Raw genomic sequence first — 12132 nt, 5'->3', positions numbered from 1 at the left:
TATTGTAAAACTCCCTGGATCTTTCACTTTTGTCGGAATTTTACTCTGGATGATATGGCTGCTCTCTTGTGTTAAAACAATGGTTTCAAACTCTCCCAACCTTCTTTTTCGTGCCAAGATATCTTTTAGAAATTTCACATAATTTGGCATTTGCTCCAAAGCTTCCACAAAAGGTATATTTATGTGCAATTGCTTCAACACTTTCAGGAATTTGTTGAACTGCTTGTCTTGTTTTTGCTTCTGGAACCTTTGTGGGAAAGGTGATGGATGTCTAAACTACTGTGTAGCTTCAGGAGATATCAAACTCTGTTTGTTTGGTTTGGTGCAGGTTGTGACTACTGATGTTGCAATTTCTTTTTCAGCATGTTCTGGTTGAACTTCCTCTGCAGTTACTGTAGCTTGGCCCATGTAACCAGTATCTTGAAGAGGAGGTTGTTGTAACATGCTTCCATTTTGAGGTAATTTTTGCGCTGAATTGAATTCCATCATATTTTTTGTTACATTAACTAGAATATCAACATTCTTTCCAGACCTCAAATTAATTACTTTGCAGTGTTCTTTGTCCTCCCTTCTAGGGTCTTCTGTGTTGCTAGGTAGGCTTCCTTGAGTTCTGCTGCTCATTGTTGTGGCTATTTGTCCCATTAGGTTTTTTAGGTTTCTCAAGGATACAATTTGACTCTGCACAATTGCTTCATTCTTTGCAATGTACTCTTTAATTAGTGCTTCCAGTGAAGTGATTGGATCCTGACTGTTATGCTTTTGCCCTTGACTTTCCTGATGAAAACCAGATGGTCGTGTGTTTCTATTTTGTCCATTTAATACTGGAGCATTTCGATTCTGACTGCTCCATACAAAATTTGGGTGTTGCTTCCAGCCAGGGTTGTAAGTATTTGAATATAGGTTGTTCTGAGGTTGTCGATTGAAATTAGCCACATAGTTTACTGAAGCTGGGTTTCGAGGACAATTATCAAAGTCATGCTCTTCACCATAGTATATACAAGAAAGTTCAGCAACTTGTTTTACTGTTGCTAGAGTAGATGTCAAGGCCTTTACCATGTTAGTTAATGAGGTTACTTGTGCTGATAAGGCTGTAATTGCATCAATGTTATGTACCCCTGCTGATCCTCTTATTAATGGTTGCCTAGCTGAAGGCCACTGGTAATTATTATTAGCAATTCTTTCCAGAATTTCATAAGCTTCAGTATAAGATTTGGATAATAGAGCTCCATTTGTTGAAGCGTCCACCATTAACCTTTTACTTGGATTCAACCCATTGTACAAAGTTTCCACTTGAATGCAACAAGGGATACCATGATGAGGACACCTTCTGAGTAATTCCTTGAATCTTTTCCATGCCTCGTACAAACTTTCATCTTCAAGTTGATGGAAGGAAGTAATCTCATTCCGCAACTTTGCATTTTTTGTCGGTGGGAAATATTTCATTAGAAATTTATCAGCTAATTTATTCCATGTAGTGATGGAATCAGATGGTAACGAATTTAACCATGCTCTTGCTCGATCTCTTAAGGAATAAGGAAAAAGCCTCAGCCTTAAGGCATATTGTGTTGCTCCAGCAATCTTGAAAGCATCACTTACTTCCAAGAACAATTTAAGATGGAGATGAGGATCTTCATTTGGAAATCCATTGAATTGCCCAACTATTTGCAACATTTGAAACATCACTGGTTTTAACTCAAAATTTTCAGCGTCTACTTTAGGTCGAATGATGCCAGGGTGTACAACTTGAGGAGTTAGCACAACGTAATCTCTTATTGCTCTGTCTCTGTCATCAGCCATGTAAATAATATTGTTATTGCCTGGCTGTCTCTCGTTAGCATTTTCAATATGCTCTTCTTGAATGTTGACTGGTTGCAAGGGCCCGTGAGGATTCAAATTTCCCGCATCCTGTAAATTATTCATGCTTGAAGCAATTTCTGAATTCCTTTGTTCTCTTCGTAATCTCCTGACAGTCCTTTTAATCTTATGATCGAATTGGAATACCATAGATCTGTCTTTGCGCATGCATGTACCGATTTGCCAATAATAGAATAAATCAAATCAAATTTGACGCTATCAAGATTTACTTCACTCTTAAAAAATAAACAATTAATCCCCGACAACGGTGCCAAAAACTTGTTGATTGATTTTTATAATCAAATATTATCAATGCCAATGTGCAAGCATACACAACAAGTAATAAAGTGATGAGTATTCATGATCGTCTCCACAGGGATTGATGTTACTCAAAATGCTAAAGCAATCACAATAGTGCAAATTAACTAAAGACCGAAACAAACAATTGTCAAATAATTCTATCATAATTAATAATTGCGAGAGATGGAAATAAAAAAATACTGTAATGAAATAAACTAAGTTAAATGTGTCTAAGATTCAATTGAGAATATAGTAGTTGAATGATCAAACTCTCCTAATGGGGTGACTGTTGTTTACTAAATTAGCACCAGTTGTTACAATAAGTGTTGTAGTACTAGGCAGAATAAATCTGCATCCTCAGCTATCGCATGTTGGAAGTCTCATACCTTTAAATATACTAACAATGACCAGTTGCTCATATATTTATGGTACGACATTATATCTTTTAATCTCTCTACCCTACAAAGTGAACACCTATGTCTAGAGTGTCACAAATCTTAACTTCAAGTATTGCCCTTATGAGATTCAAGATAACCTAATCCAGGAAACTCGACTTAAGAACAAGTAATACTCTAATAATGTCCGCTAAGACATGCCATTTTGCTGCTCTATCTTAACTGAAACTATTAAATGGGTGGTCAACCGAAATAACAGTTATATTCATAAAAAACTACTAGAGTAAAATGCTACATCAATACCATAACAACATATAAGAACAGTCAAGAACCCATTGGATTATTTGTCACTCAACTACAAGTAAATTTAGTTCATAATCTGGATGAGAAAAATAATCATAAATCTATTGATCTCGGAATACATCAAAATAATTAAAGGAAGAAGACAAATATAAGTTGAGCACGGTGAAAATCAAAGCCAAATAATTCTGCACGATTCTCTAATGTTGTCGAAACAACCCTCTTCAATTCTGATCTTCTTCTTCTTCTTCGTTCCTTGGTAATTATTCTAATGATAATTCCCTTGCCACCTTTCTTTGTGGTATTGCCTCCATTACTATGATTCACGCAAAACTTATTAATACTTAACTAAAATGAATGTTTAAGCAAAATGTAATCAAAATGTAATAAAAACACGTTATTTGTTCTCTAAATGATCTTGATTTAAGTCTAGAATTGGTGTAATAACTCTCATTTCCTAGAGTTATCAACTATCTTGAAGAATCAAGTGGGCAAACTAGAACTGGAAACTATTTACCCCTGTCATATTTTTCTGAGTCTTCTATTTCTAATAAAGACAAAATCTGGCTTCAACACTTTCGTCTTGGACATCCTTCGTTTAGCATTCCTAAAGTAATGTTTCCATTATTATTTAAAGGAATTGATGTAGAAAACCTTCACTGTGATATTTGTGAACTTGCAAAACATAAACATGCTTTTTTTCCTGTTAGTAATAAAAGAACATCTATTCCTTTTGCACTCATTCATAGTGATATTTGGGGTCCTTCCACAATTCCTAATGTTTTAGGAGCTCGCTGGTTTGTTTCATTTATTGATGATTGCACCCGTATGTTGTGAATATTTCTTTTAAAACATAAGTCTAAAGTGAGTTTCATTTTTCCTATTTTTCACAACATGGTCAAAAATCAATTTGGAGTTGGAATAAAGAGGTTTAGATCACATAATGCTAAAGACTATTTCAATCAAAACCTATCATCATATTTCCAAAATGAGGTTATAATTCATGAGTCATCATGTATTAACACTCCCCAACAAAATGAGGTTGCAGAAAGGAGAAATGGTCACCTTTTAGCCATCACCAGAGCTTGTTTGTTTCAAAGAAATGTTCCTAAAAACTATTGAGGAGAAGCTGTTCTAACCACAGCCCATCTTATAAATAGGCTGCCTTCTCGAGTTCCTGGGTTCAAAAATCCTGTGCAAGTTTTTTCAAAATATTTTCCAGACTTTCACACTGCTAATCATCTTGTTCCTAAAATTTTTGGTTGTGTATCTTTTGTTCATATTCACTCCCCTAATAGGGGAAAATTGGATCCACGAGCACTGAAATGTGTATTTGTTGGTTATTCCTCAACTCAAAAAGGATACAAATATTTTCATCCTCCAACAAAAAAGTTCTTTGTGTCTGCTGATGTTACATTTGTTGAAAAAGAAAGCTATTTCACTCAACGACTTATCTTCAGGGGGAGACATCACTTATGGAAGATAAGGACAATGACTTATTTTTGTTGCTAGAACTTGATGCTCATCCTCCTCCTTCATCTACAAACCCTCTAGCTCTTACCCCTATTAATTCTCAAGGTTCCCCAAATCCTAATTCTGTTTCTATAAAAGCTGAAAACCCTTGTACTCTCGACTCTAAGTTTTTTGGACAGGATAAACAGGTTCAAAGTTCTAATAGCCTAATATTGACTTATTCAAGAAGAAAAGCACCCAATGTTCAACCTATGCAAGTCTAAGAAATGGAACCAGCCCCTGGTAATGAGGTAATTAATCACACTGCACATTCTCAAGAAAAGATTTTTAGTTCTAATGAAGATAATGACAATGATCTTCCTATTGCTATTATAAAAGGCACCCGAAAATGTACCCAACATCCTTTATATTTGTTATCTTACTTTATGTCTTATGATAAGTTGTCACACACCCACAGAACCTTTCTCACACATCTAAACACCATAACCATTCCCAAGACAGTATCTGAGGCATTAAGTCATATGGAGTGGAAAAATGCCATGAAAATAGAAATGAAGGCCCTTGAAAAAAAAACGTGGGATTTAGTAGAGTTACCAAAGTGAAAGAGTCCAGAAGGCTGCAAATGGGTGTTCATTGTTAAATATAAGGCAGATGGGTCCCTAAAAAGGTATAAGGCTTGGTTGGTAGCCAAAGGGTATACTCAAACTTATAGGATTGATTGTTTGGAAACATTTGCTCCAGTTGCCAAAATGAACACTGTGAGAGTATTATTATCTCTAGCTGCTAATCTTGGGTGGTGTATGCAGTAATTTGATGTCAAGAACGCCTTTTTACATGGTGATTTGGATAAAGAGATTTACATGGAAATTCCTCATGGTTTTGGTTTGAATTTAAAAGGAAACAAAGTATGCAGACTTAAAAAGGCCTTGTATGGCCTGAAACAATCCCTTAGAGCTTGGTTTGGACGATTTGCTAAGGTCATGACAGCCATGGGATATAAACAGAGTCAAGCTGACCATACTTTGTTTGTCAAACATTCAGCTTCAGGGGGAGTAACAACATTATTATTGTATGTAGATGACATTATGGTAACATGAAATGACGTGGAATGAAGGGAAACTCTAAAAAGATGATTAATTAAAGAATTTGAGATAAAAGAGCTTAGTAGATTAAAGTATTTTCTCTGTATTGAAGTTGCCCACTCAAAGCATGGAATCTTCATATCACAACGAAAATACATACTGGATTTGTTGAAGGAAATAGGAAAAATAGGGTGAAAGCCAGCTGACAGCCAGCCCTATAGAATCGAATCATAGACTTAGAGAAGCTCATGAAAATGTAACAGTGGATAAAGGAGCATATTAGAGGCTTGTAGGAAAACTGATTTATCTTTTTCACACTAGACCTGACATAGCTTATGCAGTTAATGTTGTGAGTCAATTTATGCATAATCCCAAAGAAGTTCACCTTCAAGCTGTATACAGGATCTTGCAATATTTGAAAGGAACACCAGGGAAGGGAATTTTGTTCAAGAAATGAGAAGGACTGACACTTGAAGTCTATACTGATGCAAACTATGCAGAATCTATTATTGATAGGAGGTCAACATTAGGTTATTGCACCTTTCTTGGTGGCAACCTTGTGACTTAGAAAAGTAAGAAGCAAAACATAGTTGCCAAATCAAGTGCAGAAGCTGAGTTTAGAGCCATGGCAATGAGGATTTGTGAGCTACTGTGGCTGAAAATTGTACTACAAGACTTGAAAATTCAATGGGAAGCACTTATGAGACTTTATTGTGACAATAAATCAGCTATTAGTATAACACACAATCCAGTTTAACATAATCGCACTAAGCACATTGAAGTTGACCGGCACTTTATAAAGGAAAAGCTGGACAGTGGCCTAATTTGCACTCCATTTGTATCTATTGGTGGCAAGTTAGCAGATGTGTTAACCAAAGGTTTGAGTAACAAGGTGTTTTAAAGTATAATAGGCAAGCTGGGGATGGACAATATCCATTCACCAGCTTGAGAGGGAGTGTGGGAAAACACCTAGCTATGTTTCACTATAAATATTGATGCCTTAGATAGAAGATCTTGATAGTTGTCAATCCCTAATTTGTAGGATTTGATTTAATCTCTAATTTGTAGAGATTTTATTTAGTTTCCTTTCTTGTTGTTTTCTACATGTATATATTAACCTAGAATTGTATTGTTTGAGATATCAATAAAACATAACAAATTTCTCCACATTATGTCAGTCTTTTCTATGCATTAAACTTCACCTTGAAGCAAATTCAAATCATCACAAGGTCCCCTTCAGTTAACTGTTCCATGCCCTCTTTGGATCTTAATTACCTTTATTTTATTGCAATTTTTAATGCAAATGAATCAAATGTGCAGCAAGAATTTCAAAGAACAGTGACTAGTGTTGGTGAGGGAAGAATGCCATCAACTTACACTGCGAGTGTGACCCCAATGAAAGGGTTGAAAGTCAGTGTCAATCCAAATAAGTTGGCTTTTAAAGGCAAATACACAAAGCAAAGTTGGAGCTGAGCATTGAAGTGTTTTGGGTCAAGAAACAGTGGCAGCATTTTGTTATCTGAATTGGATTGGGATTGGATGAAGAGTCCGATAGTGGTTACAAACTTACGCAAGCCTAGCCCAAAAATTATTCTTTAAATGAGATATCACATACTTTTTCTCATATATGTCTATATGTCAATCTTTCTTAAAACAACTTCAATACCCTTTATATTTAAGTTAGTTTTGCAAATTAAAACTTGAAAATTCAATGTTAAAAGAGTAATTTGTTATTTTAATTATAGTCAAAGATTTAATTTGTAAAATATTTAATATTAGGTTTCTTACATAATCTTATTGACACAACTTAAAAATAATTTTTAACTCCCAAGTATAAGAGTGTCTTGTTGTATTATAACTCAGTGAGTCTGAGGTCGATCCAGAGAGAAAAGATTTAATTTGTTTATTTTATTTTAACTAAAAATTGAAATTTAAACTTGAATATAAACAACTTAATTTAAATGAAACTATGAAATTGAACTAGTTAGGGTTATGGATCCACTCTTAGTAGTAAATAAAACTTAATAAATTCTTTTTGCCTTTTTTTTAGATTTATTGCCCAAAAGATTAATTATATAAATTATTATTATTTTCCCTTTAATTTTATGATGGATTAAGTATTTATTGTGCTAAATTTAATTTGTCTACAATAAGTCAAAATACCATTTCACCATACCTTATATTAAGCTATTAAGAATTTATTGTGCCAAATTCATTTGTTTGTCTATAATAAATCAAATTTCAAAATATAAAATATGTGTAAAATTAAATAGAAAATAATTTAATTTACAAAATTAAAAATAGAATTTGATTAAATCATATTTATTTCCTAAGAGTTTCACCTTCCCCTAACTAATATTATTTAGTTGAGCATAATTGAAATAAAAAGAAATATTAAAATTGAATTACTTATAATTAAAAGTAATAAAAACAACTAAAATTGAAAATAAAACTAATTTTATTTATAAAAATAATTATACAAAATATTAAAAAAAATCAAGATTACAGGGAGATTGAGAGAATTTGAGAAGAAGAGAGTTGTAAAGATATGATTAAAAACATAAAATGAGGCTCTATTTATAGAAAAATAAATTCATAATCCAGTGTGTTGCTGTCCATCATAAGCTTCATGCATGTGCTCCTCACAACCTTTAGATCAAGATCCAATGGCTGGTCAAACTTCAAAAGTCAACATCACACGTGGCATCGTTTGACTCGTCCGATTTGGCCAAAGAACGATTGAGGTTTGGCGGGTTAATGGGTGGATCGGGTCGACCCAAATACTAAGATTCGAATCCTACAACTTACTTTACCAATCATTGCCACGTGGCACAATTATGGCCATTGAATTATGAACGGTTTAGATTTAGTCAAAATTGCCAACTATCTCATGCACTCATATCTATTGTAAGCTCATTTCATCATCTAATCAATGTTCAGTCAACAAGAAAAGTCAACTCTTTTTATACAAGCCCAATTTTAAGCCGATCTTGACTGATCTTAAGGTTTTCGGACCTCCGAAATCCAAATTTGTCCTCCGTTTATCTGTTTGGAGCCTCGAATTACGTGAAATTAATATTTTACCTAATAAACACAAAAATACACAAAATTAGATATATTTAAAACATAATTAATAATTCATAATATATTGCATAAACACAAATATAAATTATAACATAAGCACAAAATAATATTATTATCGCTTGATAATTAGACAATTTTTAATACTAATCACTTATTCTAGCCTACTAAATTTAATGGTTTATATTATAGCCTAGTCAAGTTTATAATTTTTTTATTATTTTTGTCCCCTTAAACTAAATACGTGGTTCCATTGTTGTTGATATATGTATTTTAATATTCATATGCAGCGATATTAACTCAAAATATTTCATTTATAGTTTAGTCCAACTACATCAAATATACTTATGGTACGCTAGTAGGCACAAATGCACTTTCATAGAAGATTAACCAAAATCTTGATTACTTGTAGTCTTTAATTTGAATTTTCTTTTTTGAATAAGATTGTTTTACATTACCAAATTGGTATACATTAACCAAATGGTTGGTACTGGATCTTGTTGCTCATAGCTAATTGGATATAAGGGAGACTGCTAGTTCTCCCTTATTAAAATCACTATACACGACTTACCTCTTTACTATTTTTATAAAGACCAATTACCCCTTTCATTATAACAGTAACAACAAATAAGGGTAAAAAATGTCATCTAACTATTATTTCTTGAATTTTAAATTCTATTCAAACACATGATGCAAAAAAAAAAAAAACTAAATTCTAACATAATAAAATAAAAACCTATATGAAAGTAAAAGGGCTATTGAAGTAAATTTACCTAAAGAGAAAGTAGCTTTTCATCTTCTTTACTTATCAGGTAGTCAGAGGGAGGCCTCAACTACGATGCAGGGCATAAAATTCCCTGTATGGTGTAGAAGGCGCCCTTGAGCCATTGGATTCAGCTTTTTTGAATACAACGGTTGGGGTTTCAAATTAAAAAAAAAAGAAATTGTGAATAAAATAAAAAAAAGGCAACCGGTTCAAATTGTAAGAGAAGAAAATCATTTTCTCCTTCCTTCTATTTCTCCCCCTCTAGATCATAACAAGAAAAACCTCATCTTTCTCACTCTCCCACTCCCGCTCCTGCTGTTATTGTTGCTATTGCTCTTGCCCTTTCTTCCAACTCAGACTCACACTCTATCTTGCTCTCACTCTCGCTCCTACTCCCGGCTCTCACTTTCACTCTTCTTATTAATGTTAATCAACTTTAAACTTAGCTTTATAAGTGTTAAAGTTATTAGATTTGTAATTTGTTGTATTTGGGCAAACAATTGGTTAATAATATAGTGTAGAAATATAATGCACACACAATATTTGATGAAATGCCACAAAGAACTATTTGTTTTCTTTAAGATTATAGGTTGCCTTTTTTTGTTTGACAAAATGTTGTAGCTGTGTTTTCTATTTTTTATAATAATTTGATAATGAATAACAATTAGACTTGGCCGTTCGAGTGTGGTAGTTTTGTGTGATAGGTTGGTGTATACATTCTTTTGGTGTGATAGACGTCATGTGTGCCTTTGTTTAGATGCATATCAGTTGATGCCTATTTCACTTGTGAGCTGTGTTTTGGTGCGATAGGCACCTGTCGCACCAAACATGAGTGCGATAGGCAGTAATTGTTCTTTATTAATTGCTTTCTTGTAGCCTTTACATGAAGACATGTAATCTGTTGATGGCAAGAGGAAAAAATCAAAAGAAAAATCAATATGGCAGGAAAAGCAAGGAGTGAATAAAAAAGCATGGATATACTATTTGTAAGTATAAATTATATGCATTTATTTACCCATTATGTTAAAAGGTTTAATTTCTTTTATTAATGTAACTTTAAATATTGATCACAGTAAGACAGAAGCAAAATAACTAAGGCTATTAGGGGTTGAAAAGGTGAATAAAACGGTATGTAATCTAAATATGACCTGTTGAATATTTCATTTTCTCTTACTTAAAATAATATGCCATTGAACGTATATATATTATCATTGTTGCAGGTTAGAGCTGATATTGCACAAAATTAGAAGAAACTAACCCCTGAGGAGAGGCATCGATGGATGCTTAGTAATATAAATGAGATATCTACCTCAAATATTGGTGAAAATAGTGGTGCGAGTAAAAATATTGAGGAATCTGATGAGGATAAGGTTGATGGTGGCAACCTTCTATCTCAATGTCGTGTAGCCTCGTTCTCAGAGCTGGTTTCATCTTTTTCAAGTGATCAACAAGCAGCAGTAAAAGAAATCGGCTTTGGAAGTCTACTTGATCTAAAATGTAGGCGCTTAAGAGAAGAGTTATGTGCAACATTAATTGAACAATCTGATGTACATAGGCAAAGTATAATTCTACATGGGAAATAATACAATTTAAGCCCTACAACGTTTGCAACTATAATGGGGGTTAGAGATGGAGGCACACATGTGGACTTAAATGACCAAGCTATTGATTTGACTAATTTGCGTGCAATGTATAACAATGGACCCAGAGGAATTCATATAGTGGAGATGAAAAAACGACTAATGAATAGTTCAAGTTCTGATGATGAATTTAAGATACTTTTTAGTCTTTTTGCATTAGGAACCATATATCTCCCACAAGTGCAATATACATTAATCCGTTGTATCTTCGTGTACTGAAAGATACAAATTCTATCAGAGAAAAAAATTAAGCTAGTTAGTGCTTTACTTTTTTATGGGAAGGTGTGTAAAATTTTAAAGAAAATAAGTGAGCTTCGTTAGTGGTTGTGTTCTTTTCTTAAAGGTTCGTTTAATAAATTTTTTTTATTGTAACTTGTTTCTTGTATTTTACTTATTTTGGTTTATGACATATGTACTGGCATTGATGCACAATTATTCTACTTTTCCTCTGTTGTATATGATCAACCTTCTATTGATAGAACAATGTGTCCTATTAGTGTATGAAATAATGATGAGATTTGATGATTCTTGAAATGGAAAAAAAGGCTTGGTGGCATCAAATGCAATAAGGTATAAAATGCGTGCATACTTTTAATGAAATCGATTTACCATATTTTGGACTAAATTATTATTATTATATGAATTATTTTCAGTTTCAATGCGTGACCTTGATCGTCTTTGTAAGCATGAACAGGCAGAACCTCTTAGGCATACTAATGTTAATAATGAAATACTAACTAAGCAACCCAAGAGGGGGGTGAATTGGGTTTTTAAAATTTAAGCTAAGCAAATCACACAACAATTTAATCTAATACCTTAATGGAATAAAAAACAATAAATTCAATAAAGTACAATAGTAATAGAGTAAGGGAAGAGAAAACAAACACAATGATTTTTATATGGTTCAGCAATCCTCGTCTACATCCACGCCTCCAAGCTCACTGGGCTTGAAAATTTCACTAAGCAAGCCTCTAAGGTTTCAATCACTCTTACAATTGACTTCTAAGGTGTCAATAACCTTTACAACAATCTCTCAATTTGATTGCTGACTTCTAAGGTGTCTTAACCTAAATGTATCTCAACACTTTACAATCTCTCAATTTGATTTTCAAAAAGATTACACAATAAATATCTCACACACAATATGTTTGATTACAAATGAAATTCTAAAGTGTGAGTAAATGAGATGTATACAATAATTTAAAGCTCAAAGAAAGTTGTATGCTCAATAATTTGCTTAA

At 33.2% G+C, this 12132-nt stretch overlaps 1 protein-coding gene, 1 long non-coding RNA gene and 1 other non-coding gene across 3 annotated transcripts; 2 read left to right on the top strand and 1 right to left on the bottom strand.

Moving 5' to 3' along the window:
• Window positions 1-276: 276 nt before the first annotated feature.
• LOC127903072 (uncharacterized) lies at window positions 277-1443 on the bottom strand. Its single transcript, XM_052443729.1, has one exon. It carries the CDS (start codon window positions 1441-1443, stop codon window positions 277-279), a length of 1167 nt encoding a protein of 388 aa, XP_052299689.1.
• Window positions 1307-1413, top strand: LOC112499464 (small nucleolar RNA R71). Its single transcript, XR_003067058.2, has one exon. It is a non-coding gene; the product is annotated as a small nucleolar RNA R71 (small nucleolar RNA).
• Window positions 1444-9340: 7897 nt separating the features above from the next.
• Window positions 9341-11305, top strand: LOC127903047 (uncharacterized). Its single transcript, XR_008055804.1, has 3 exons — window positions 9341-10237; window positions 10325-10379; window positions 10472-11305. It is a non-coding gene; the product is annotated as an uncharacterized LOC127903047 (long non-coding RNA).
• The last annotated feature ends 827 nt before the right edge of the window (window positions 11306-12132 follow it).

Source organism: Citrus sinensis, chromosome 6 (genome assembly GCF_022201045.2).
Source record: "Citrus sinensis cultivar Valencia sweet orange chromosome 6, DVS_A1.0, whole genome shotgun sequence".
NCBI classification, from domain to species: domain Eukaryota; kingdom Viridiplantae; phylum Streptophyta; class Magnoliopsida; order Sapindales; family Rutaceae; genus Citrus; species Citrus sinensis.
Note: the sequence above shows the minus strand (reverse complement) of the source record. Positions and strands in the feature narration are given on the sequence as shown.